General features: G+C 26.2%; 1 protein-coding gene across 8 annotated transcripts in view; it reads right to left on the reverse strand.

Moving 5' to 3' along the window:
- LOC132920679 (longitudinals lacking protein, isoforms A/B/D/L-like) overlaps positions 1 to 24,267 on the reverse strand; it is a 243,860-nt gene that overhangs the window by 13,612 nt on the left and 205,981 nt on the right. The window contains exon 5 of one of the 8 annotated variants that reach the window (XM_060983257.1): positions 2,288 to 3,229. The exons of 2 other annotated variants lie outside the window; for them this stretch is intronic. In XM_060983257.1, coding sequence (XP_060839240.1) covers positions 2,940 to 3,229 — 290 coding nt within the window. In that variant the 3' untranslated portion in view covers positions 2,288 to 2,939. Of the gene's footprint in view, positions 1 to 2,287; positions 3,230 to 7,545; positions 8,816 to 14,446; positions 14,852 to 19,476; positions 19,713 to 20,114; positions 20,700 to 22,127; positions 22,361 to 24,267 lie in introns of those variants that run through there. 5 more of the 8 variants (XM_060983256.1, XM_060983255.1, XM_060983287.1 and 2 more) reach the window with 5 other exon arrangements.

Here is a 24,267-nt window from a genome sequence, read left to right on the forward strand (position 1 = left end):
CATTAACATTATACACCTGGCACGGATCCAGAACATGTTTACGTGGGGGGGGGGCAATACCATGTGCATATCGTATTTTATCGCCTGCCAAAAATATACATCCTAAAATTTACCTGTGTGGTAGAGTCTACGGAGTACGGGGAAAGGGCCATGGCCCCTTGCCCCCCCCTCTGGATCAGCGTCTGTCATACACATAAAAACAATAAGCACTATGTGGATCAAGTAGGTGTGTACCTATTAGATAGGTCGTATAAACACTATAAACGATCCAATACCTAATGGATTGTGGTGAACTGGTGAATTGATCGAGAACAATAAAATTGATCACCGGTGAATTGATCGCGAATACAATTGGTCGTCAGGATAATTGATCATTGAACGAATATTTTTAGTTATTTTATTATAGGTATTATAATTACATAATTAATACACACATTTCCATGTTTTATGTATATTATTTTAAAATATTCAAATACTCTTATTTATTTTTAACCCGTAATGCACTGTTAATCCAATTTACAATGTGGTTATAGATTATTGAACTATATATGGAAATGTATAGATTTATTTAAGAAAAAGAAGAGCCTTACACAATTACAGGTAGAACAACTAATCGCGGAAAATACTATGGCCTATGGGTGTTAAACGGAAGTACAAAGACCACACAGAAGAAAGAATTGTGAAAATAAACAATGACTATCATACGAGGAATAAACTAGAATTTTTAAAAGGAATAGCCCATAATTTTCAACTTCAACTTTAAATTAAAATTATATTTTTAAATTTTAATTAATTTATATTATTTATTATTCTATTTTATGTGTGATTATTAACTATATTATAATAATGTAAATTGGATTAACTGGCGTAATTTAAAAATAAATAAATAAGAATAACAACAGAATAGTCAATATACATTATTTTAAGAATACTTAAATATTATAAAATAATAAACATTAAATCCAGAAATATACCTAGGCCCTAGGTTTATAATTATAACCCTAGGACCTAGGGTTATAAACTAACTAAAAAAATTAAAATGTTCGTTCGACTATATCAATTCATTGGATACCATAACTATTATAGATATTAAGAGTTAAATTTTTTTTTTAATTTTGTTTACATAATGAATATGACTTTATGAATACCTACCTACTATAAAATGGTTGTTTAAAAATAAGCAATATACGAGTGATAGAAAACAGATAAGTTTTGATATAATAATGAAATAGGTACTTTTTATATAAATTTATACATAGTTTAGCCTTAAGACTTAAGTGCATACCTGAAAAAGTCCCAAAAATTTTCATTATAAAAGGATTATTATAAAAATGAAAGATTTACTTAAGATTTAAAATATAAACATAATAAATACGGAAGAAGTAAAATGTAAATTTCATTCAAATCCAATATAATATAAGTAGGTATGTATGTACTATGTTAATTTCAGCTAGGAAAGGATAATATATATTATATAGTCATTAGATACGTAAATCTGGTACCTATAGCTTATGGCATATATCTGGCTAGGTACCTATCTATTTGTCCTACATGGCCACATATGTAAATTGTGTAGCTACCACGAAAATATTTTGTTTATCTTTTAACTTGCAACACAATTTATAGATATACAATGATTTACACGCGACATGTTAGGTTTTATAGTTTTTCAGTTATTGAGTTTTTCGGGAAAACATAGTCTTGAAACAACTTGTATAGTTGTATATCAATAGGTAGCTAAAAAAAAAATAGTATCTAACATACTTCTAGTGGACTATTGCAGTAGTTGTTGGATGAGTAGAAAAATGAAGAAAATAAAACTTGAGAATTGATTGACGGTTTCCTTAATAGGTGTAAGAATTTTTAACATTTTTATTTAGATAATAATTATATGTAGATAGTTTTATTGATCATAAATCATAATTCATTATTATACAAATACATAGGAAAAAAAATAAATTGACTACAACAATTGACTCCTTGTATACGGTGGCGTAATTGAGGAGGGGGCGAGGGAGACACTTGTCCGTGACAATTTTTTGAGGAATAAAGGTATAATTTCCCCCCCCCCCCCACAGATAATCTATTAGTACAAATACAAATATATATTAATATATAATACTGGCAGTAAATTTTGAAAACTATACACATGCTGTATTTGCTTATAGTATTATTATAGTACCAACCTAGTCTGGCTCATTAACCCAGTCTACAACTTGATAGGTACTTTATACGCTCTGCAATGAGCATACAAAATACAAAATATACACATTATAGATACATCGTATATGCAATATAAACTATTTATTAGATTATACATTTTTAATTACATTGATATTTAAAACATAAGTTCATATAGTAATGATAGTCAGTGGCGTATCCAGCATTTTTTTAGGGTGAATGAGGGGGCACACACTCTAAAATTTTCCCATATACATTACCTACTACCAAAAATAAAAATAAAAAAAACCGAATATTTAATGTTTTTAATGGGAATAATTTATTCATATTTTCAGTCAGTCATTAAGTTAATATGTACATAATAAGACATAGTAATTTTATTAATAAAAACAGGCGTTTTAGTCCAAACAAAATTATAAGTGTAGGTATAAAAACAACAGTAACAATTTTATAAAATTATTTTGACTAATCTGCGAATTGAAATTTTGTTGGTGCTTTTTTGTGACATATTGTAGTATGCTTTCATGTATACGAATAATATTAATCTTTAATTAAAAAATAGTAAATATGGCCAATGAGGGGAGGCATGGCCTCTGTGGCCTCCCTGGATACGCCGCTGATGATAATAGAATTATATTATTTTAGCTTATTATATTTACACGAATCATTCATTTCCGTATGTGTGGATACATTATAATATTATGTTGGTAGGTGGTTGGTACTTCACTCTTATTTTACCGTTGTGTGACTATATATTATTATGTTATGTTAATAACTTTATGAACACATCCCAAATGCGTTTTCATATCCCATTTTTGCCTGAAGAGCTTATTACAAATCGGGCAACTAAACTCAGGTGGAACGTTATTGCAACTCATTGTATGTTTCTTCAGATGATGTTTAAGTTTGAATGAACGGGTACAGTTTTTGCAAATAAATTGTGGCTTTACTCCGCACTCGTATTTTAAATGGTTGGCTAATGAATGTTTGTGCTTGTAGCTACGACCGCAATAATGTGGACATGACCAATTGTGATTGGAAAACTGACCTAAAATAACACATTAATAAGTCATTATCAATTTAAAATAAATAAATATTATAAATACATACGAGTATACCCATATTTTCCCTTTAACACTTTTAAGCATTATTAGGTTCGAATATTATTTTTCTGCGTGTTTTATACTTTTATGGAATTACTAATTTCTTATTGATATATTAATATTGTGATAGGAATACTAAAAGTTTTGCTTATTATTATATGGATAGCCGGAAAGAATAGTATTAACTTAACATAAATTCCCATAAACGCCATAGTAGGTTTTTTTTACAATACTACAAAATTTCATTGACTAGAATATTTTAATAATTATAGTATTTACATGTATAGATTTATTATGGAAATATTATTCAAGGGGAAAAAGGTATAATCCTCCTCCACCATTATATATTATACATACGATAGGTAAAAATATTAATTATATAATAAAGCTTCTCAAGAAAAAAAAAAAAATCCAATTTACATCACTGGGTTGTGGGTATATTAACGAAGGTTGTTGTTTATTTTTCGTGATAATACGTATGAATATTATATCATTTTTGTTAATTTCGGAATAAAAGCATAATACGCCATATACATAAAAAGTATATAAGTAGTAAGCTAAATTGTATATACTATAGTACCTACATATATTATATGTTAAAAGAATCTCTTAAATTTATGGTTGTAAAATGATTAATTTAGAATAAGCAATAATAGAATAGATGCCTTTTATTCATATCTATAATGTATAAGGACAGTGCTTAGTGAACTAGTTTTCATAGTAATAATATTACTATAAGGGTAAGATCTACTTAAGAATTTAAAATTTGAACAGATGAACCTTAGATCATTTACGAAATATTATACTATATTATTTTATTATAATTGTATATGATCTAAGAGGTGAATACAATAAAATATATTATGCATATACTGGATTGAGTTCAGGCGCGGATACAAGGGGGAGGGCTAAATCCCTCTCTTAAACCTTAGGTACCTACTTAAAATATTTCAAAACTTAAACCTAATGCCTATGCTTTTATCTGCTTGAGATAATTTATTTTATTTATTCCCCCCTCCTTATTTAATTTCTAGATCCGCGCATGAGTGAGTAAATTGCTTTCCAGAAATAATTCCAATCAGTAAAATAATTTTAAGTTATGACCTACAATATTTAAGTTACGGTATTTGTTAAAATGCAATAATTGAATTTGTCAGGTGTACCTAACCGGCTTGAAATAATTTATGTATCAACAGCCACAATGTTCATTAAAATGTATTTCGTTTACCTACCTCATCCAATGAACTACTGGGCGTATAAGTATTTTTTTCTGATGAGAAGCTAATAATAATTTTCTAAAATGAAATACTTTTGGAGTGTGTTGTTTTGCAAAATACATTTTCGTGAAGGAATATAAGATATTTTGGTGGAGGGATTGATTCTGACCTCTTAACTTCCACTCCGTCTATTTTTGCATTCGATAAGATAAAGAAACAAATCTTTGAATGATGGTTTCAAATTTCAATTTTTTTAGGCATTTAAAGACGTTATGCACCATTAAATAATTAATAATAATAAATGATAATGTTTTTATAAATAGTTTTATTGATCACAATCATACAAATATCAGAATAAAAAAAAGTTGAATACAATATAATAATAATATTAAAAAATGAAAGCCGTTGGCGGTTTATATTTACTAGGTTATTTTAAATACTTTTTAACTACTTCAGGTGGTTTGGTCGTTAGGTGTAATAATAATTAATACTTAACTAAATATATAAGTACCTACAGAACTATACAAATATATCAACAATCATATTTATAAAATAACAAAGAAATACCAATAAAAAGGTATAGATAATAATTTCAAATTAATAATTTGTTTATATTTTATAGTCTACGCCAGAGGTTCTTAACCTTTTTCGGATGACGGAACACTAGATATACAGCTAGCTGCATGTATACATACAATTAATGTATACAAATTATTAACGTTGTATCTATACTAAATAAAATATTCATCATAATATTATAAACTATTAAGAAAGTAGGTATAGTTAAAATTCACAAAAACAAATTTTATTATATCTGTTCCGTACCTATCGTCCTACATCCTATATAATTATATGTTTGGATCTACGTAAGTTCTTGTAATAAGTCCTTCACTCTATACATCATAAAATGCTGTAACTTTGTGTACGCATCGCATATACTCGTATACATAATTTCAGATTCCATTTTCTTAGAAAAACTTAGCAGCGTCCTCACGGGGGAAATGGAGCAATCACCCCTCTCGTGTCCTTTTTCCTTAAAATTTTTGTAATTATATATAAACATATATATACATAAAATGTGGAAAGTTCGCCCCTTTATAAAAGGGTTTAAGGACGCCACTGCAAATTAGGCGACTAAACTTCGGCGGAATGTTATCGCAATTCATTGTATTTCTTCAGATGATTTTTAAGTTTGGATGTACAGGTGCAGTTCTTACAAATGATTTGTATCTGCTTTGCAATCGTATTTTAAATGGTTGGTTAATGATAATGAATGTTTGTGTTTAAAGCTACGACCAGTACGACCGCAATGTTTTGGACATATCTATTATTGTGATTGAAAATTTTACCTAAATTAACACATTTTACATACTATATACAATCATTCGTTTAGTATATAGATTATAGGTATATAATATTGTATATTGTATATTTATAAATATCTCAACAAAGAATTTTTGGCCATAAATTATTGTAATGAGATACTATACAAGTTAAATTAACTTTATATAGGTAGTTAGGTAATTACAGGATTAATTTAAATCAAGAAATATACCATGGGGCATGGAGTATTTACCTTTTATTTATATTTATGCAGGTTTAAAGCAAAGCCACCGGAGATGACTCCATATGATATATGTATAGGTATCCTATATTATTAGGTAAGATTTACTCAAGAATTTAAGATTTTAATTAATATACATATTTATATAAATATGAACCTAATAAAAGCAGGACTTGTAGGAGTAGGTAAATTGAGTTATAAAAAAAAAATTTCTAATTATAATATAGATACTGCATAAATTGCTGCTTGGGTATTTTTATAGAATAACTACGTAAATTGAATCCCAGCATAATTTATGTATTTTCCAATTTTCAACTCGACAATATGATTTATAGATAAGTATAATGTCCTCCGATGTTAGATTGTGGTATTTATTGAAGTTCACTAATTGTTTTTGTCAGGAGAACATAATCTTGAAATAATTTGTAGACCAGCTGCTAGTGTTCATTTAAACGTATCTTGTGTGGTACCGCGAAAAAAATAACCCCATATGAGATTTTGTATAAGATTTTGCAAATTAATCTAAATATTAGTATTATGTCATTGCGACATTGCGTATAATACTATAATAAAATTTAAAACATACGTACGAACGTACGTACAATTTTTATGTCCCCACAAATAATGTTAAATTTGGATGCAAATGATTCGATGATAAATTATTGTGTACACCTACGAAAAAAAGATTCGCAGCATGGTGCCACGGTCTGTCTGTCATATATCGATCAGATTTATAATAATTACAGACATTTACCGTGATTGATAATATTGACTAGGTATTTTTTTAAAATTATTATATTATTTAAAATGTATTACTATTACATATTTATTGAATTTATATTTTTAAATTCATATATTTTTATTTATTTATATATTATTGATATTTCAAACAAATTTACCATGATTATTTTTTCGGGGACTAAGTTTCCGGGGTTATTTATTAGACAAATCATCTTGTGTAAGTACCCACCTCGTCAGTGTACTATATAATAGTGAACAGTCTCATAGTTACATAAATATAGTCACAGCGTACTAGTCTAGTAGTGCATACAGATGTTTTGTTTTATAAGAAACTCACACGTGTTTGTGACAATGAGGCGCAAGACTTGTGATTTTCTAGTGTGCATCCAGAGATAAGGGACGGCCCAACGAGGGTCTCTGCCACCAATGATAAACCTAAGTCATTAGAAACGCAGAGGCCTTTGATGGTGAAATAACATTAGTAACATCTCCCTAGACCGTATCCAGCAAGCGACAACTGGACTTCTTTTTTAATAAGCTAAAACGGTGTTGTATTTATTTGGATTCACGTGTTCAGAGAGTTCTTTATTTGTGTCACCTTACTGTCCTTACTACATCACTGCATAACATTAACATACATACTCGTATAGCTGCGAGTCAGGTAAGGTGCATAATAATAATATACTTTATATTAGTATTAATAGTATTATAATGTATACATTTTATTCTGTAAACGGTGTACTTGATGATATTATTATTATTGTTTATTAAACGTCATAACGGAAATTTTACATAGTATACAAATATAGTAATAAGGTGTAGGTGTGATATAGCAGGGGTGGCCAACTTGCGGCTGGCGAGCCACATGTCACTCTCGTCATCGTCAAATGCGGCTCGCGTCTTATTTATAAAATTAAAATTTACTTATTATTATTTTAAATTTTGGCTCTTCGTATCATAATATTTAAATATGTGGCCAGCGAAACCATTCATGTTGGCCATCCCTGTTATACAGATACAATAAGCCAGAACATAAAAATAGTTAAATACAAAAATAATTTAGATAGTAATAATTCAGAGTATACATATTATATAGTTATGTTGTATTTAAGTAGTAATAGCATATTCTCGAGTACACAATCTCAAGAGCCCCAGAAAATCAGGAGGAAGGTAATTTTGTAAATTTGATTAATATCTGTCTGCAGGTGGTTTTATTCTCCTGCACTTTTAAGTGCAGGGAAGAATCCCGCCGGTCTTGATCCATTACTCTACTCTACTTTTACCTATTTAGTATTTTAATTTTATATTTCTTTCTTTCTATTTTTACGTTATTACAAAACATTCAGGCATCAATGCAGCATATGCATTATTTATAACATTACATAGAAAGGTACCTATAGCTAATATATTAAGTCTATAACTGCATAGTAAATAGCCATATAGGTAAATATAAATATATAATATAATAATGTACAGTTGTACTATAGTTGTAGGTATAAAATTAGTGTACAATATATTCTCAATAGGTTTATCGTTTATACAATTAAAATATTTATTAATTTATTTTATATTATAAATCATTAGTTATTAAGATGTAACAAATGTTTACAAAGTATGTTATCTCTACACTACGACCTATGTCTTACATATATGAACTACACTCTAATTAGGTTCTAGTGATGATTGGTCCGTCATTCACCATTCCTATATCTACTTACATTATATTATGTTAACGGCTTTATGTACGCATCCCAAATGCAATTTCAAATTCCATTTTTCTCTGAAAAGCCTGTTACAAAATGGACAACTAAATTCGGGTGGAATGTTATCACAACTCATTGTATGTTTCTTTAGATGATGTTTGCGTTTGAATGTACGAGCGCAATTTTTGCAAATGAATTGTGGCTGTACTCCGCACTCGTATTTCAAATGTTTGGATAATGTATGTTTATGTTTGTAACTGCGACCGCAATTGTGTGGACATAGCCATTCATGATTGAAAAACTGACCTAAATTAACATATTATGCAATCATTCGTTAAAAAACAGATATAAAATTATTATATATATATTAATGTTTATAAGTATATCAACAGTGAACTTATTGAAATTAATTATTTCAATGATGTATGATGAACTATAGTGGTCACTAGTTAGTGACTATAAAAGTTAGAAAGAAGCTTGATTATACACATGGGTTATAGTTATTGCCTTATTGGTTAATGGTTATATAGTAAAATTATTAATTTAAAATAAGCAAGAGATCATCGGGTAATTTTTATTTATAGTTATGGCTTACACAAGTAGAGTTTCAGAAGCTCATACATTTTTTTATATCAATGTTTACTCAATCTTGTTCCATTAAAATTCAAGATTTTTTTAAATTATTGTAAATTGTAGTACTTATCTATATAAATAATTTTATCGATTACAATCGTACAAAAATATCGGAACAAAAGATAAACCCAAAACAACTTAATAATAATTTAAAAATAAATGCTATTGATTATATGTTTATGTTTATTGGACAATCTAAATATTGAGTAATTAGTAATTACTACTTAAGTTAGGAGTATGTTAGGTGTAATCAGTACCACTGAAGTCCAAAATTTTGCCTATGACATTATACACCTTTAAATTAAATTTTGACACCCACCTAAGTTAGGTTAATGTTAATTTTCTACTTAATGACAAACGAGATTCCTACCTATTAAATTATCCTATGACAATAATTGTCATAGGTAAATATATATTTTGGCGCCACTGGGTGTAATGATAATTAATCACTATACAGATACAGCACTAAAAAAGGTATTTACATGCAAGTATTAACAAACCTACTTTATAAAATAATATCAATATAGGTTTAGCACTAAGCCGTGTAGGTAATATGTTAATATTTTATAGTTGACAAATTAGTCAACTATTAAAGTACAATTATGTACATTATACACTTATATCTTGTACAAGTTATAATAATAACTACCGTATGCATATAAATACACAATAATATATTAATATTTACATTAGGTTTATGCAATATAAATATTTGTTATTTTATAAACCATAAATTATTATTTAGATATAACAAAAGTTCACAAAACAAATGTTATCTGCTCATATCTAGGACCTACGTTCAACATGTTTTGGACTACTCTCTATGTATATAGGTTCTTTTAGTTATAGGTAGGTAGCACGATTAAAGTTATACTTAAATAAGATATAATACTTTAAAAGATATATCTTTAATCGTGATGCACATTAATTGTGGCTGTATTCTGCATTTCCGCATATATTATACTTCAAAATATGTTTTGATACCTAATGTTTATTTTATTGTGTTTGTAACTATGGCCGTTGAATATGAATAAACTATATATATACATAAACATTCGTAGTTGGAAAATTGACCTAAATTAACAAGTCATTAAGTATTATTCGCTTACAATGTAGGTGCCTACCTACATTAACTTATATCATACTTAATAAGTAGGTACATATGTACTTATATCAATTATTAATAGTGAACACATTGATATAAATTAAATATATTTTGTAAAGGTAATTTTTTTAATTTTCAGGATAAATGCATTATAGGTAGTTACCTACATAAAAAAAATATAAAATGTTTAATTTAAAATTAACAATATATATACAATTAATATAATTAATAAAATAAGTACCTATTTAAGTTCTTAGATAATTGTTATAACTTATAGCCGCTGTAGATATTGTAGATTTATAAATACCTAATATTCAAGTTTAAGTGCACACTGTACAGTACACAGCTGTTATCTTCAGATATTCTGATATTCATAGAAGTAATATTATGAAAAACTTTTTTTTTATTATTAAAGAGAAATTTACAATCTGTAGTTCTATACAATACATAAAATAAGTAACTATATGATAAATAATAAAAATATAATTGACATGATTAACACGATTGGGGAAAAGGTCCATTAGAAAAACCCTTATAGAAATGTAAAATTTATTTAAGCTACATAATTCGGGCATTAATTACGATTTCTGGAGAAGATAACTTGCTGTGGCTATTGTAAATTTGGCACAGCAAATTTGTAAATACGCCAATATAAAGTTGGTCATATGCCAATTGCCTAAACATATAAGCCAATGGCTATTAAAAATGTAACAAAAAATAATTTTAACATACAATTATTGTCGCAGATAAGTAAATTAATAGTTACTTACAGTAAAACTTCTAAATACTGGACACCCTCGGTCGCTGAAATTTTGTCCACTATTTAGAGGTGCCGGTAATTAGAGGGAGAAATACAATATTAGAGAAATAAAAAACTGAAATTAAAATTTAAAAAAATGATTTATTAATTTAAAGTTATTTATACACATAGGTATATAATAAATTTAATTTATTTTTATGTATTTTTAAAAACTCGAAGGTAAAAAGATTAAAAAAAATTGATAATATAAAAATTAAACAATTATTATGAAAATCAGTTACTTTAGATGATTTCGTAACTTGACGCGAAGTCATTTCGTGTATTAATGCATTTTCTAATTTTACAAATTTCAATAGAAATGATTAAAATTTCATAAAAGTATCCGTTATTTAGAGTGATGTTCGGTATTTAGAGATTTTCCTATTGGCGATTTCGCGTTTTGAGCAACGAGGTAACCGTCCGCGGCGGTGAGAGTAGTCGGAGAGGCTGACTACTCTCGCCGACCGCGGACGGTTACCTCGTTGCTCAAAACGCGAAATCGCTAATAGAAAAGTAGTGAAAATGTCCCCATTCCCAGAAAATTTCCGCTATTTAGAGGTTCCGTTAAGGGAGGTTTCACTGTATATATATATTTTAATTTTTAACTACAAGATTAATAGTTAGTATTGAATTAACATTATATTAAATTATAAATTTCAATTTTTCAATTGAATATCTCTAATATTTCTCTATAAGAAAGCAATTTATATTATGATAATAATATTAGACCTACTTTTTATAGTTATGATCTATTTGCATTAATATGTGGATGAAGGTTGCAGGTACCAGATAAAAAAAAAAATAGACGAGACGTCCTTTTAAGAATTTTAATAATAAATATTCATATTATGTTACCTAATACAGTATTATGATATAGGTACATAAGGTATAACTTTTATTGATACTTTTTCAAAGTTAAGTACATAAAACTTTATGTTGAGATAACATATGACACTTCAACAAATGCAATTGTGAAAACTTTATTAAACAAATTTTGCACTGAAATTTTGGTTCATCGCTTGCACATTCATACATTAAATGTGTGAACAAACTTTTGTTATTTTCATATATGTTGTTACATTTTGGACAGTAAATCTTAACTATGCCTGAAAAATAAATTAAGTTTTTAAAATAATTGATATTAAATAGTTTTTATTGGTGGTAAGTACCTAAGTATATTTTATAACATCTTATTAATTATAATTAGCTAAAGATATATTTTTAAATCTACAAGCTGGTGTATATAATGGCATGCATAATCTTTGAATTATGACTAGATCATTTGTATGACATTTTGACTGCCATAAATTGCTAATCCCACGTTATTTTTCACGCATTTACCAAACTGTTGATACCTACTATAATGGACTCCTCTCAAACCTTTTACTATATACTTATATTACGCTTAACACATAATTTTTACTTATGAATGCAATTATTATTGCTATAACCACACGAGACAATTCACATGGGCATGACCAATGTGGATTACCAATCTAAAAAATACAAATTTTCTTTATCCATTTATTATTAAATAGATCAATGTTTCCCAACCTTTTTATAATGGTGACCAACAAATTTACATTTTGTTGGGTATGTGATCCCCAAAAATTGTCCAGGTTTTTTCCATATTATTATCAATATAATTTGTTAATATAAATTTGCCTAATTAGTTTACAAACACCACAAGTCGCGACCCATCTAAAATATTTCGCGATCCAATTTTTGGCCACAACACATAGGTTGAAAAATACTGATGTAAATAAATCTAAATTTGTTCTACATTTATTTAATTATTTTTATTTTGCGCAGATTATACTGTAGATTAGTTGTGGTACTGATAAAAAAATTAAAAAATATGAAGTATATCTATCGATCTTATATTTTTCATTTGATAATATAAAATATTAGTTAATGCATCCAACAAGTTTTAATATTTAAAATAAAATAAAAAGTTAAATGTAGTATTGAGTCCATTGACCACTATTCGCATAATGAAAGTTTGTTGGTGAGGCGGTGATCATGTAGAGATTTTTCTATATAATCAGTCATATTTTATAAGATAAATGTTGTATACATATATATGTTACGGTAAAAGTACGAATACCGGTTAAACCTAGAATTTACCGGTAAATCCTAGATTTCGCCGACTACTGTTGGTAAATGTCCGAAGTTCGGACTTTTACAAACGATATTTGGTAAATCTTAGGATAAACAATCAGTGTTAGTAAAAGTCCAAACATTTTTACCAAAGTTAATTGTACTAATTGGACAAACTGTCAAAATTAAAATTCCCGAAGTTGATCGAAGTAAAATTGATGCCCGCACATTAATGGCTAAGGTGTTACAAGTTGTGGATGAAGATTTTTATCGCCTGGGTACAAAAGTGGGAACACTCTCACAACTGTTCACTCGCAATCAGTTCCACCTTATGTGAAGAAAATTTTTTAGAATCGGCAATTATACCAGATAATTAAATTGGTATTCGACAAGCAGTATCGCAACTGTCTTTGACTGGTGGACAAGGACTAATAAGGCGTGATTGTTTGAAAAAATGACACAAAAATTTACTGTGCAACTCGAGATGTCACAGTAGCCAAACCTGCCCAAATAAATAATTTAATAATACAATTAATTTAATTATAATAAAAATAATATACTAGTAATAATGTACCTAGTACATTTAATATGTCAATTTTTGCATTAGTACTTAATAATAATAATAATAATAAAATAATATACTAACTAATAATATATTAGTCATCGATGTAGTACCTACCTAATATACTTAAATAATAATAATAATGAATAACTTTGGTAAAATGTTTGGATTTTTACTAACACTGATTGTCTATCCTAAGATTTACCAAATCTCGTTTGTAAAAGTCCGAACTACAAAAATCATTCGGGGTTTGACCAAACGATGTTGTGTATCCTAGGTTTTACCAACAGTAGCCGGCGAAACTTAGGATTTACCGGTAAATTCTAGGTTTAACCGGTATTCGTACTTTTACTGTAACATATACATAGGTGCAAATAAGGGGGAGCTTGGGTGGGCTCAGCCCACCCAATTTTATATGTTATCAATACTAGTGGTGTAGGGGCAAAACCCCCACGGGTTGCTGATATCAATTTAGCCTACCCAGAAATAAAGCTCTAGTTGCGCCTATGCATATATATAATATGTATCATGTACGACGAATAATTATTAAGTACAATAATAATTATTGAGGTATTATATATTCTAAAAGCTTATTTTTGTTGGTAGAATACTATGAACCTAAGTGAACAATGACATGTCAATAAAAAATAAAACAATGTCTCAGCAATGCGGGTATGTGACGGTCTTCTATTAACGGTCATCCTTTTCCCAAAAATAAAATAAATGTGTACAACTATAAAAATTATAATTATAATTATAATTTTGTAAAATAACATTATATGTATAGATATACATCTTAGTTTGTTTTATCTTATTAAAGATTAAAAATATATAGATAAAAACATATAACAATTTAATCAACAGTGGTCCAATTTAAACAGTGACGAGGATTTCCTTGGATTTCATCTGGTGAACGGTTATGCACAGATACTAAATGTATCTTTAATGTTTGTTTTCGTGTGAAACATTTCTTGCAGTATTGACATTGAAACTTTGGTTGTACGCCACATTCACTGGTCATGTGGCGTGTCATATGTTGCTTATTCTTATAACTTCGGCCACACATATTTAAACAAAAGAAACGGACTTTTGATTCAGAATTATTTGTACTCATTAAAATAGTCTTTTGACGTGATGTAATACCTAGAAAAACAAAAAAATTTTTTAAAAATGTTCATATTATATAAATTATACTAGTGTGAGTAGAATTAATTTAATTAAATGAAATAGGTACAATAAATAAAATTTTAAAATCACTAATTTGTAATTTAAAGTACTATGAAAGGAACATATGCATATAAATTATTAATTAGTGATGAATATGTTATTTCGTTAATTATTGTATACATTTAAAATTTTTATATACATATATTATTTAGAATACAACTATAAGTGACCTAATGACATACCACTAAGCACAAGTCATTATATGCATCTACAATCCAAAACTGTAGCAATAAGTGTAGCATACAGAAAATATGAGCATGAAATAAGAAGAACCAAGCAAGAAGCTATGCATTATACATTTTTTTGAAATTTATAGTTTATAATTATGACTATATATAATATAAATTATTTATATTTTGTTAAAATAACTATAATATTTTACACATTATTATTATTATAATAAAATTAGTCAAACAAATATTTACATAAAGTAAAATATTTAGACATAGGTATAGTAGGTACCTATTTAGTATTTAATACATTCATCAACAGTGGCAATGTAATGCATCTCATATATATTGCAATTGTATCAAATATTATATTATTTAATGGGGATTTCTATTATTCATAAAGTAGATACTATTATCACAGAATAACCAGAAAGCTCACTTTTCTAGTATTACATGGGGAGGATAGATTTGCTATACCTGTTGGTATATCAGTATCAAGGTTTATAGATAATATTATATTATAATATAATATATTGTCTATAAATCTTGTATCAGTATAACCTGTTTTTTTAACGTAAAGATTGGTTTACAATATAGATCTATTAATTTAGTTAATAGGTCTATGGTTTACTACTCCTATTCTCCAATCTGAACGGTCGACTGCCTTTTCTTTAAGTTCCTTATAACTTATAAGTATTAATTCTTGCATCACATTTAATTTGTCTTATATAAGAGTTTCAAGGACATCCTGCAGTTCTCTCCCCGTCAATCATACCTTCTAGGCTCTAATATTATATATTATGCTACTCTTCTTAATGTCTCAGGGCATGTCCATCATTTTCCAGCGTCTTGCTCTAATCACATCTATGAATGTATGTTTTTCTCCCACAGTTTTTAGTATCTCCATCTTAATTCATCTTTCTATCTAAGTTATCCTTTCTATACGCCTTCAGCACTACATATCAAAAGCTTCTAGTCTTTTCTTTTCGACATTATTAATTAACCATGTTTCACATAGCTTGTATAAGGATAATAATACAATACATATCGTTCATAATTTTATTGTATAATAATATTAATAATCTTTAAGTAGTAAAACATAATTTTTTTCTAGCTACACTGATAGACCAAATATTTTACCGATTTTCGAGCTCTCATATTAAGTGAGCCTTCTAGTTATTATGTGCTGTTATAATTAAATATGGTTTAATATACATATACCTACATAAATATGATACCCATTTTCCAAATATAATACATATATGGTAGCTTAATAAAGTTAATTAGATATTTTATCAATTATTATTGAATTTGATTGATAATTTTTTTAAATACATTTAAAGTTGATACATAATAGATACTTTAAAGTTAAACATGCTATAATTATTTACATGATTTTACTAAAAGATTAGTTTTAATTTTTTTGTCCATACAAAATATAAAATTTATAAATTGAGCAAAAGTAGTATTTTGTTTCAACTTATTCATAAATGTCTAATAGTTTAACAGCAGTATATAGAATAAATATATAAAACAATAATTGTATTGTTTTATCTTAGTCAGCTAGTGGTGATCAAAATAACTGAAAAAAGTAATGACATTAAATGAATAATTATATTCATAATTTGCAGTTATATTACAATGACTCAATTAAAAAAAAATTATACATATAAATAAATATATGTTTATAATCATGTTATATTAGATTTGTATAATTGTTTATACCTACATAATGTATGATTATTGTTTATATAATATAAATATACATTTCACATGCACCGAAATTTTCCACACTGACTAATATCATCAATTTTTGACACACATTTTCGTAAATGTTTTTTCAAATGACACTGAAGTTTGAATTGATGGAAGCACATAGAACACTGGAATTGTCGTTTTACACCACATTCGTACCTTAAATGACGGATAAGACTCTTTTTGTTTAAATACGTACGTCCACAATTATTCAGACATACCCAACGTCTATCTGTTAACAATAAGAATTTACAAATTAATATAATTATAATATCAATAATCAATATCATTAAGGTTTCCATTTTTAGTCAAATTATTATTGATAGCAATGCAGTGGTGAATGAACAATAAAGTATCTACTAAACATAACTATAAGTAATAAATATAATACCTAATATAAATATTTGTATTATAAGGATAGTTTACATTTAGTATAGTCAAATAGTCATAGTATTAAACTATTATTTACAATTTTTATAAATATGAGCTTGTTTTGCCCTTAACATAAGCACTGTAAAAGGACTGGTCCTCAAAGGAAGTGACCCCTGGGCACTACCAAGTAGGTGCTCCAAAAGTGCAATCAGAAATTATTTTATAGAAGAATTTGTGTAATATAACATTTTATTTTGAAACTAAATTTGAATTTTAAATATTATATTATTACAGTTATTTATATTAGCACAAAATATAATTGATCACTCGATATGAATGTTCAAATATAGATCTAGACTTCAGGACCATCCCCCTTGTTATATTACTGTTCTGTTACACTATTGTATTTATTACATTTTTTCATTTATAAATATAAATATTTATATATATATATATTGGAAGGGAAGTTATGTTAATACCTTTCCCACATTTTGAGCTTTAAAAAGGAAAACAAATGGTAGATTTTTATTTGCAAGAAAGAATAATATTAGAAGTAAATATTTAAATTATTGAAAATGAGAATGTCCTAGGGTGCCTACAGGGGGGATTGCCCCCACTATTTTAGTTAATATTAAATATTAATTGTTTTATTACCTACTTAGGCATCAGTACTTATACTTTTGACTTTGCCCCCCTACGGGGTTTATATTTTTGCGGGCGTCCTTGGGAATATCTGAAGTTACTATATCAAAATGCATCATAAGGGTAATTTCATTTATAATTTGCTATAAATAGTGTAAATAAAACATTTGGAAAAAGAAAAATCTACTCTATAGTAAAAATTATAAATTAATTTATTCTTTTAAGCATACCTTGTGGTGGGGTAAACGAGTTACAACTTATAATAAAATATAGAAAAAAAATGTTAAAAAAATGTTTAAAAAAAAATAATACAGATAATGGTTACACAATATACAGTAGCTGGGTTATAGATAATCGATAGGTTGAATACCTAAGTTTCATACTTTTTTATATATATATATAATATTTATAAGCCGCTCTTTTTTATTATAACGATCAATGACCAGTAACAATATATCTTAATGGTGTACATAAATAATAAATATTTTGGAAATATATACAAAACCATGCTTGGGTTATCACCTAACCTTGTATCATCCCTGATGTTTCATATATAGTAGTATCACTTACCTTGATGGAAATATGATGATATATGATGTAATATTTAATTTTAATGTAATAATACTTTCATTGTTGCATTAAAATAAACATCACTATAAACCTGTGACAGTCCTTACGCCTATCAAAACCCATAATGAAAAGTATACATCAGTATAATTTACTATATTATAATTATAATAATTGATTACTTTTAAAACAAAATAATCTAACAAAATATTTGGTAAGACTATTTTTGACAATATTTATAAAATAAAATAAAAGTTATTGGTATAAAAAGAAATTTATTTATTAGTTAGTTTTATTATCATACAATAAGGAAACACATAAAACCGTAATACAATAAATCAAGAGCATATTTTAATTAATATACATACATATTTATTTAGGAAAAATTTGTAAAAATCTAAGTTAATTTTTTGTCATGTATTAATTTAAGTACGTATAATCATCTATGAATAAAGTTGGAATAATTACATTTTAGTATATTAAATAGATAATAAAAATATATCTAAATAGTAGATGCTTCATGGTTATGAAGAAGTTGACTATTGAGAATATTAGTTTCTGGCAAACTTAAAGTATCTGAATATATAATTAATAGTTGTGAAATAGACCTGTTATAGACTTTATGAACCCATACCCAATTTATTTACAAGTGATTTATTTTGAAATAAATAAATTGGCCAAAGTTTATGAAACTTAATTTTTTTAAATTACAAAGTAAATATTTTTTACATAATAAATGTTTAATTATTTATTATTAAAGTATAAATTAATTGCTTCCATAGGTATAATCAAAAGTTGTTGTTTTCTTTTAGCCAAGACTGAAATATAAAAAGTATATAAAAATAATTATATTAAAACTTGAGAAAATAATTTTGTTCTGGACGAAATTATTAGGCAATTGTATAACATAATTTATAAAAAAATAATAGTAGTTACAATCAATAACAATACAATTAAATGTAATTCAACATATTTTTGAGCTTTAAATCATATACAAACAATATTTGTATAGACCATAGACAATATTCATCAGTTTATAAAAAAGAAAACTTAAATCACAAAACTCTTATGAACAAATGCCAAATGATTTTTCCATACATCTTTCCTCATAAACCGTTTATAACAAAAGGTGCAAATATAATTAGGTTCTTTGCCACAATATGATTTTACGTGTCGATTCAAGTCAGGTTTATACTTATAGCTTTTATCACAATTTTTGTTTGGACATCTGAATTTCAATAAAGTCACATCGTGAACATTGTTTTTGAAATCTGAAAATAGATTTAATTCAAAAATAATTTTAAGTTTACAATAATTATTTATATATTACACTAATTTAGTTATGCTCCTTCAGTAAGCGAAGGTTGTATCAGGGACAAAGCATTAGATAAGAATAGCCAATAGGTATAATAAATAATTAAGTTAAACCATGCTAAAACTTTTATTCGTACTTATACATCACACTTGATTCATTATAAAATATGATAAATTTAATTTAAAAAACTCACCAAAAAGGTAATTCCACTTTAAATTAAATTAATTATTTTAATACATTAAAATATATTATAATCTTTATTAAATATAATTTTTATTTAATGTTCATACAATTTCAATTATATAACTTCATCTTAGTTATTTATTGATTGCTATCATAATATAAAAAGACTACAAGATAACATGTAAGATTTATAATTACAAAAATCAAGGCACTAGCATTAGGAATTAGCTACAACCAGATGCAAGATAATGGAAGTAAATAATTTACAATAGTTTTAATTTATAATCAAAATATTGATACGTATTTTTGCACATATAGATTTCAATAAATATAAAAATTAATTAAAAATTTGATTTTTATTGGCATTAAAAAGTTAAATATTTTTATTAGTGAATTCTGTAACATTTTCTGTTATTATCTGGGTACAACAGCAAAATGCAAAGTTATACCAATAATCAAAACATTCTCTCTTGTTAAAATTTAATTAATTAAACAAAAGTTATTCAATGGTAAATATAAATGTATTCATTTAAATAAGAATTACAAATTAGTGAAAATAATTAAATTGGTATTACTCCATGAACTAATGCTGAATGTCGTTTAAGATGGGTCTTTTGATTATATGTTTTATTACAAAGGGGACAATTGAATCTTATACCACATTCATTGCGCCAGTGATACTTCAAATCCACTGAATGTTTAAAACTTCGACCACATAAATTCGGGCAGACGCTGCGTTCATTTTTATTCATATAAACTTCTGTAATATTAAAAATAATTTTTAGTTAATTTTTTTTTTAGTTTTGTAAAGTTAAGCTTTTAACTTACAAACAACATTTAATAAGAAAGTACATGCTATTTTGTTAAAAATATTGTAAGTAAAAATGAGAATACAATGATATAAATTGTGATACGCAGATACTCATTAGGTAGGGAAATATATATGTATTATATTGCATAATTAGTGGTGTTTATAGTTTTTACTGATTTTTTAGGAAGCAAATAGCAAAGCTAATAATACTATATTATACATATAACTGTTGGCTTCTAATAATTTATAAAATAAAAAAACAAAATATTCCATGTCAGGGAAAACTATACATTATTATTCTTTATATTAAAAACAAATAAGAACACCTATACATACATCATGTTTGATGATGTGATGACTAGAGAAAGACTGAATTTGGAGCACAGATATCAAGGTTGCAAAGGAAACAGTACGATGGCATGCAGTGCTGCCCAGTCATTATCATAAATTAATTTTAATTTAAATTATGTTTGACTCAAAAAATGTCTGTCATCTTATGATTTCTATGCACAGAAATGTAACTGCAATTATTACTGAAGAACTTATAAATATACATATAAAATTGAGTACACTAGGCCATTTGAGATGTAAAAGCTGTTAGTAATGAACATTTGTATTTTGGTTTTACAATCTTTAAAGTAGGTAATTAATTATTTGATACTGATAATATAATATAAAGGTATAACTACAAAAAAAAGTAATAACAGGTAAAGATAAATTGTATTTGAAAAAATGTATATTTAAAGATGAGTATATACAAAAATAATGAACTTTTTTAAGTATAAATTATAACTTATAAGTCACTCTATAATTAGTTATATTTCTAAAAGAATACATTAAAAAATACTTTTACAATTATAGATTAAAAGCTAAAATAAAAGGTATCCTTAATACACAGTAAACTTATTATTCAATAAATTATATTTATACTTAATTTTAAATATTATTATTAATTTTGAAATATAGTAACATAAACTACTATCTACTATACAAGCTGTTTCCTTACATTATATATTAACATTGAATGACATTTTAATATTTTAATGGACATATTTTATAGAACTTATAGGAGATTATATTATTTGTTTCAATCTTCAAGACAATTTTATCTGTACAAAGATATTCAATATTTAAATATAATATATTATTTTAATCCGTGAATATTTAATAAATACCTAGTCCCTGTATAAAATAAATTTAATTTAAATAAAAAATAATGTTTATTTGTCAATTGGAATATTTTATTTTATAATATAGAAATAATAACTTTAAGGTCATACAAAGTTTTTGTTGTTGTTACAATATCAATATTAAAACCGTAAATATAAAAAAATATGTATATAAAATTAAACATATTTGTAAATTTGTATTATAGTTGTCAACAAAACATTTTTAAAAACATTTGTGTATCATTAGTAAATGTTTTTTCAATTGATCGTTCAAATGAAATGAAGCATTGCAATAAAGACATGTGTAGTATTTATTTTTGGTACAATATTTTTGCATGTGCTCTGTGAAATTACTAACCACTGTATAGGTATAGCCACATCCATTTGGACATTCCATAAATTTGGGGAAATTTTCTTTTAGTTTCAACTTTATCTGAGGACCTAAAAACACATTCGAATTAGAATATATTTATAAATTGAAATAAAAAATATGATTTTTCTGTCGACGAATGAAAATTTTCATATGCTGAGGTTTTACTATATTATGTTATAGCAAATAACTATAAAAATATAAGGAGGCAAACACAAACATTTAAAGCATAACAAATATTAGAAGCGTGTTATAAAAATGCGTTAATTGCAAACTGTAAGGAGTAAGGACAATTATGTAGAGGGGATAGTATTAAGTAACATAGACAGCACTTTGAAAACATTCTAGGGGGTATGGAAATTAAATATTTTAAAAATGGAAAAGAAAATTGAAAAAACTGACTGGTATTGAAATGACAAAATTGCATTGGAATATAATATGAACCAATAATTTTGCTTTTATCCCTTAGAATGATACCAGGGGGAAATTGCACCTCCAGACCACCTATGTTATTAAATATATAGTATGTAACATTAAAAAAAAAAAACCATTAAACACTTTTGATTAATGAATTTATTGATTTCATGGTATTTTTATTGTATATGTAAATAAAGTAGTATATTAATTAGAAAAAAAAATGATATAAATAATAACAAATAAAGGTAAACCTGGAAATTACAAATAAAAGTTTAATACTTTGATTTTATACTTTATACTTTTATACTTAGTATAACTTACAAATTAACTCTTGTAAATTAATATAATGCTGGTTAAAATGGCTGAAATTTTGGGTAGCGCTCACTCTTTTGTAGTGAGTAATTTTATGTTAATAAGTTAACATAAGATAAAATAAATTAAAAATTAGATTTGTTATGTATTTCTAGAAGAATGTAGGCATTATTGATTGATATTTCTTCTTAATTTTGAAGTTTTATATTATTGTGCTGGAAAATAAAAATTTAATTATAAATTAGTAATCAGACACTGTATTTTAATTTTTAATTTATATAAATTATTTTGACAGTATTTCACTTTCATTTATTTGATCACCATCACTAATTGCTATTTTTCCCCCCACCCAACATAATCATGAAATATTTATATGATTTCAGAAACGAGTAAAATTATGGAAAAACCTAACCTTAGATATAAGATATAATAAAAACAATAATTGGTCAACAAAAATTACATTTTGTTATATATTTTCTTTGTCTACTATCTGTAAAATAGACATTTTAATATCCCGTAGATTCCCAGGGGACAACGGGATAGAGAAACGAACAATGGGAATGTCCTGTTGAAAATGGGATGTATGGTCACCTTATGTATACCATGCATTTTTAGCCCAATGTTTTCTTCTTTAACAAATACACTATGCAGTTCATAAATTATGGCTTTCACTTACCAAATAATACATAAATTTAAAATCAATAATTGTCTCATTATTTTAAATAACTTTAATAGAAAAATAAAATTTAAATTTGATATTATGATACTAAAATTAATTAAAAATTTCACAATTTATCTAACATTAAGCCACTTTGTATGTATACATATAATTATCAGTAGTTAAGATTACATCTATGTATTTACTAATACGAGTATAGATTTTAAAATATATAATATGCACACAATTTAATAAAAAATATTCTTGTACATAGGTATTCTTATCTTAAATTTTTAAGTTAAATTGTTTTCAGCGTTCTTTGGTTTATTATATACAGGAAAACCATGAATGTAAATCATATGTGATTTGAGTGATTGTTGTTGTGTAAATCTTTTATGACATATTATACAAGGAAATTGTGGTTCTTTACCACATTCATATTTTACATGTCTGAAGAGTCCACTTTTATATTTGTATCCTCGACCACAGCCAGGTTTGACACATATATATGGTCGCCATTCATTAACAGTACACAATGATAAAGATAAGTCTAAAAAATTATTAATAACAATTAGAAATAAATGATTATTT

This window comes from Rhopalosiphum padi, chromosome 2 (genome assembly GCF_020882245.1).
Source record: "Rhopalosiphum padi isolate XX-2018 chromosome 2, ASM2088224v1, whole genome shotgun sequence".
Lineage (NCBI taxonomy): Eukaryota > Metazoa > Arthropoda > Insecta > Hemiptera > Aphididae > Rhopalosiphum > Rhopalosiphum padi.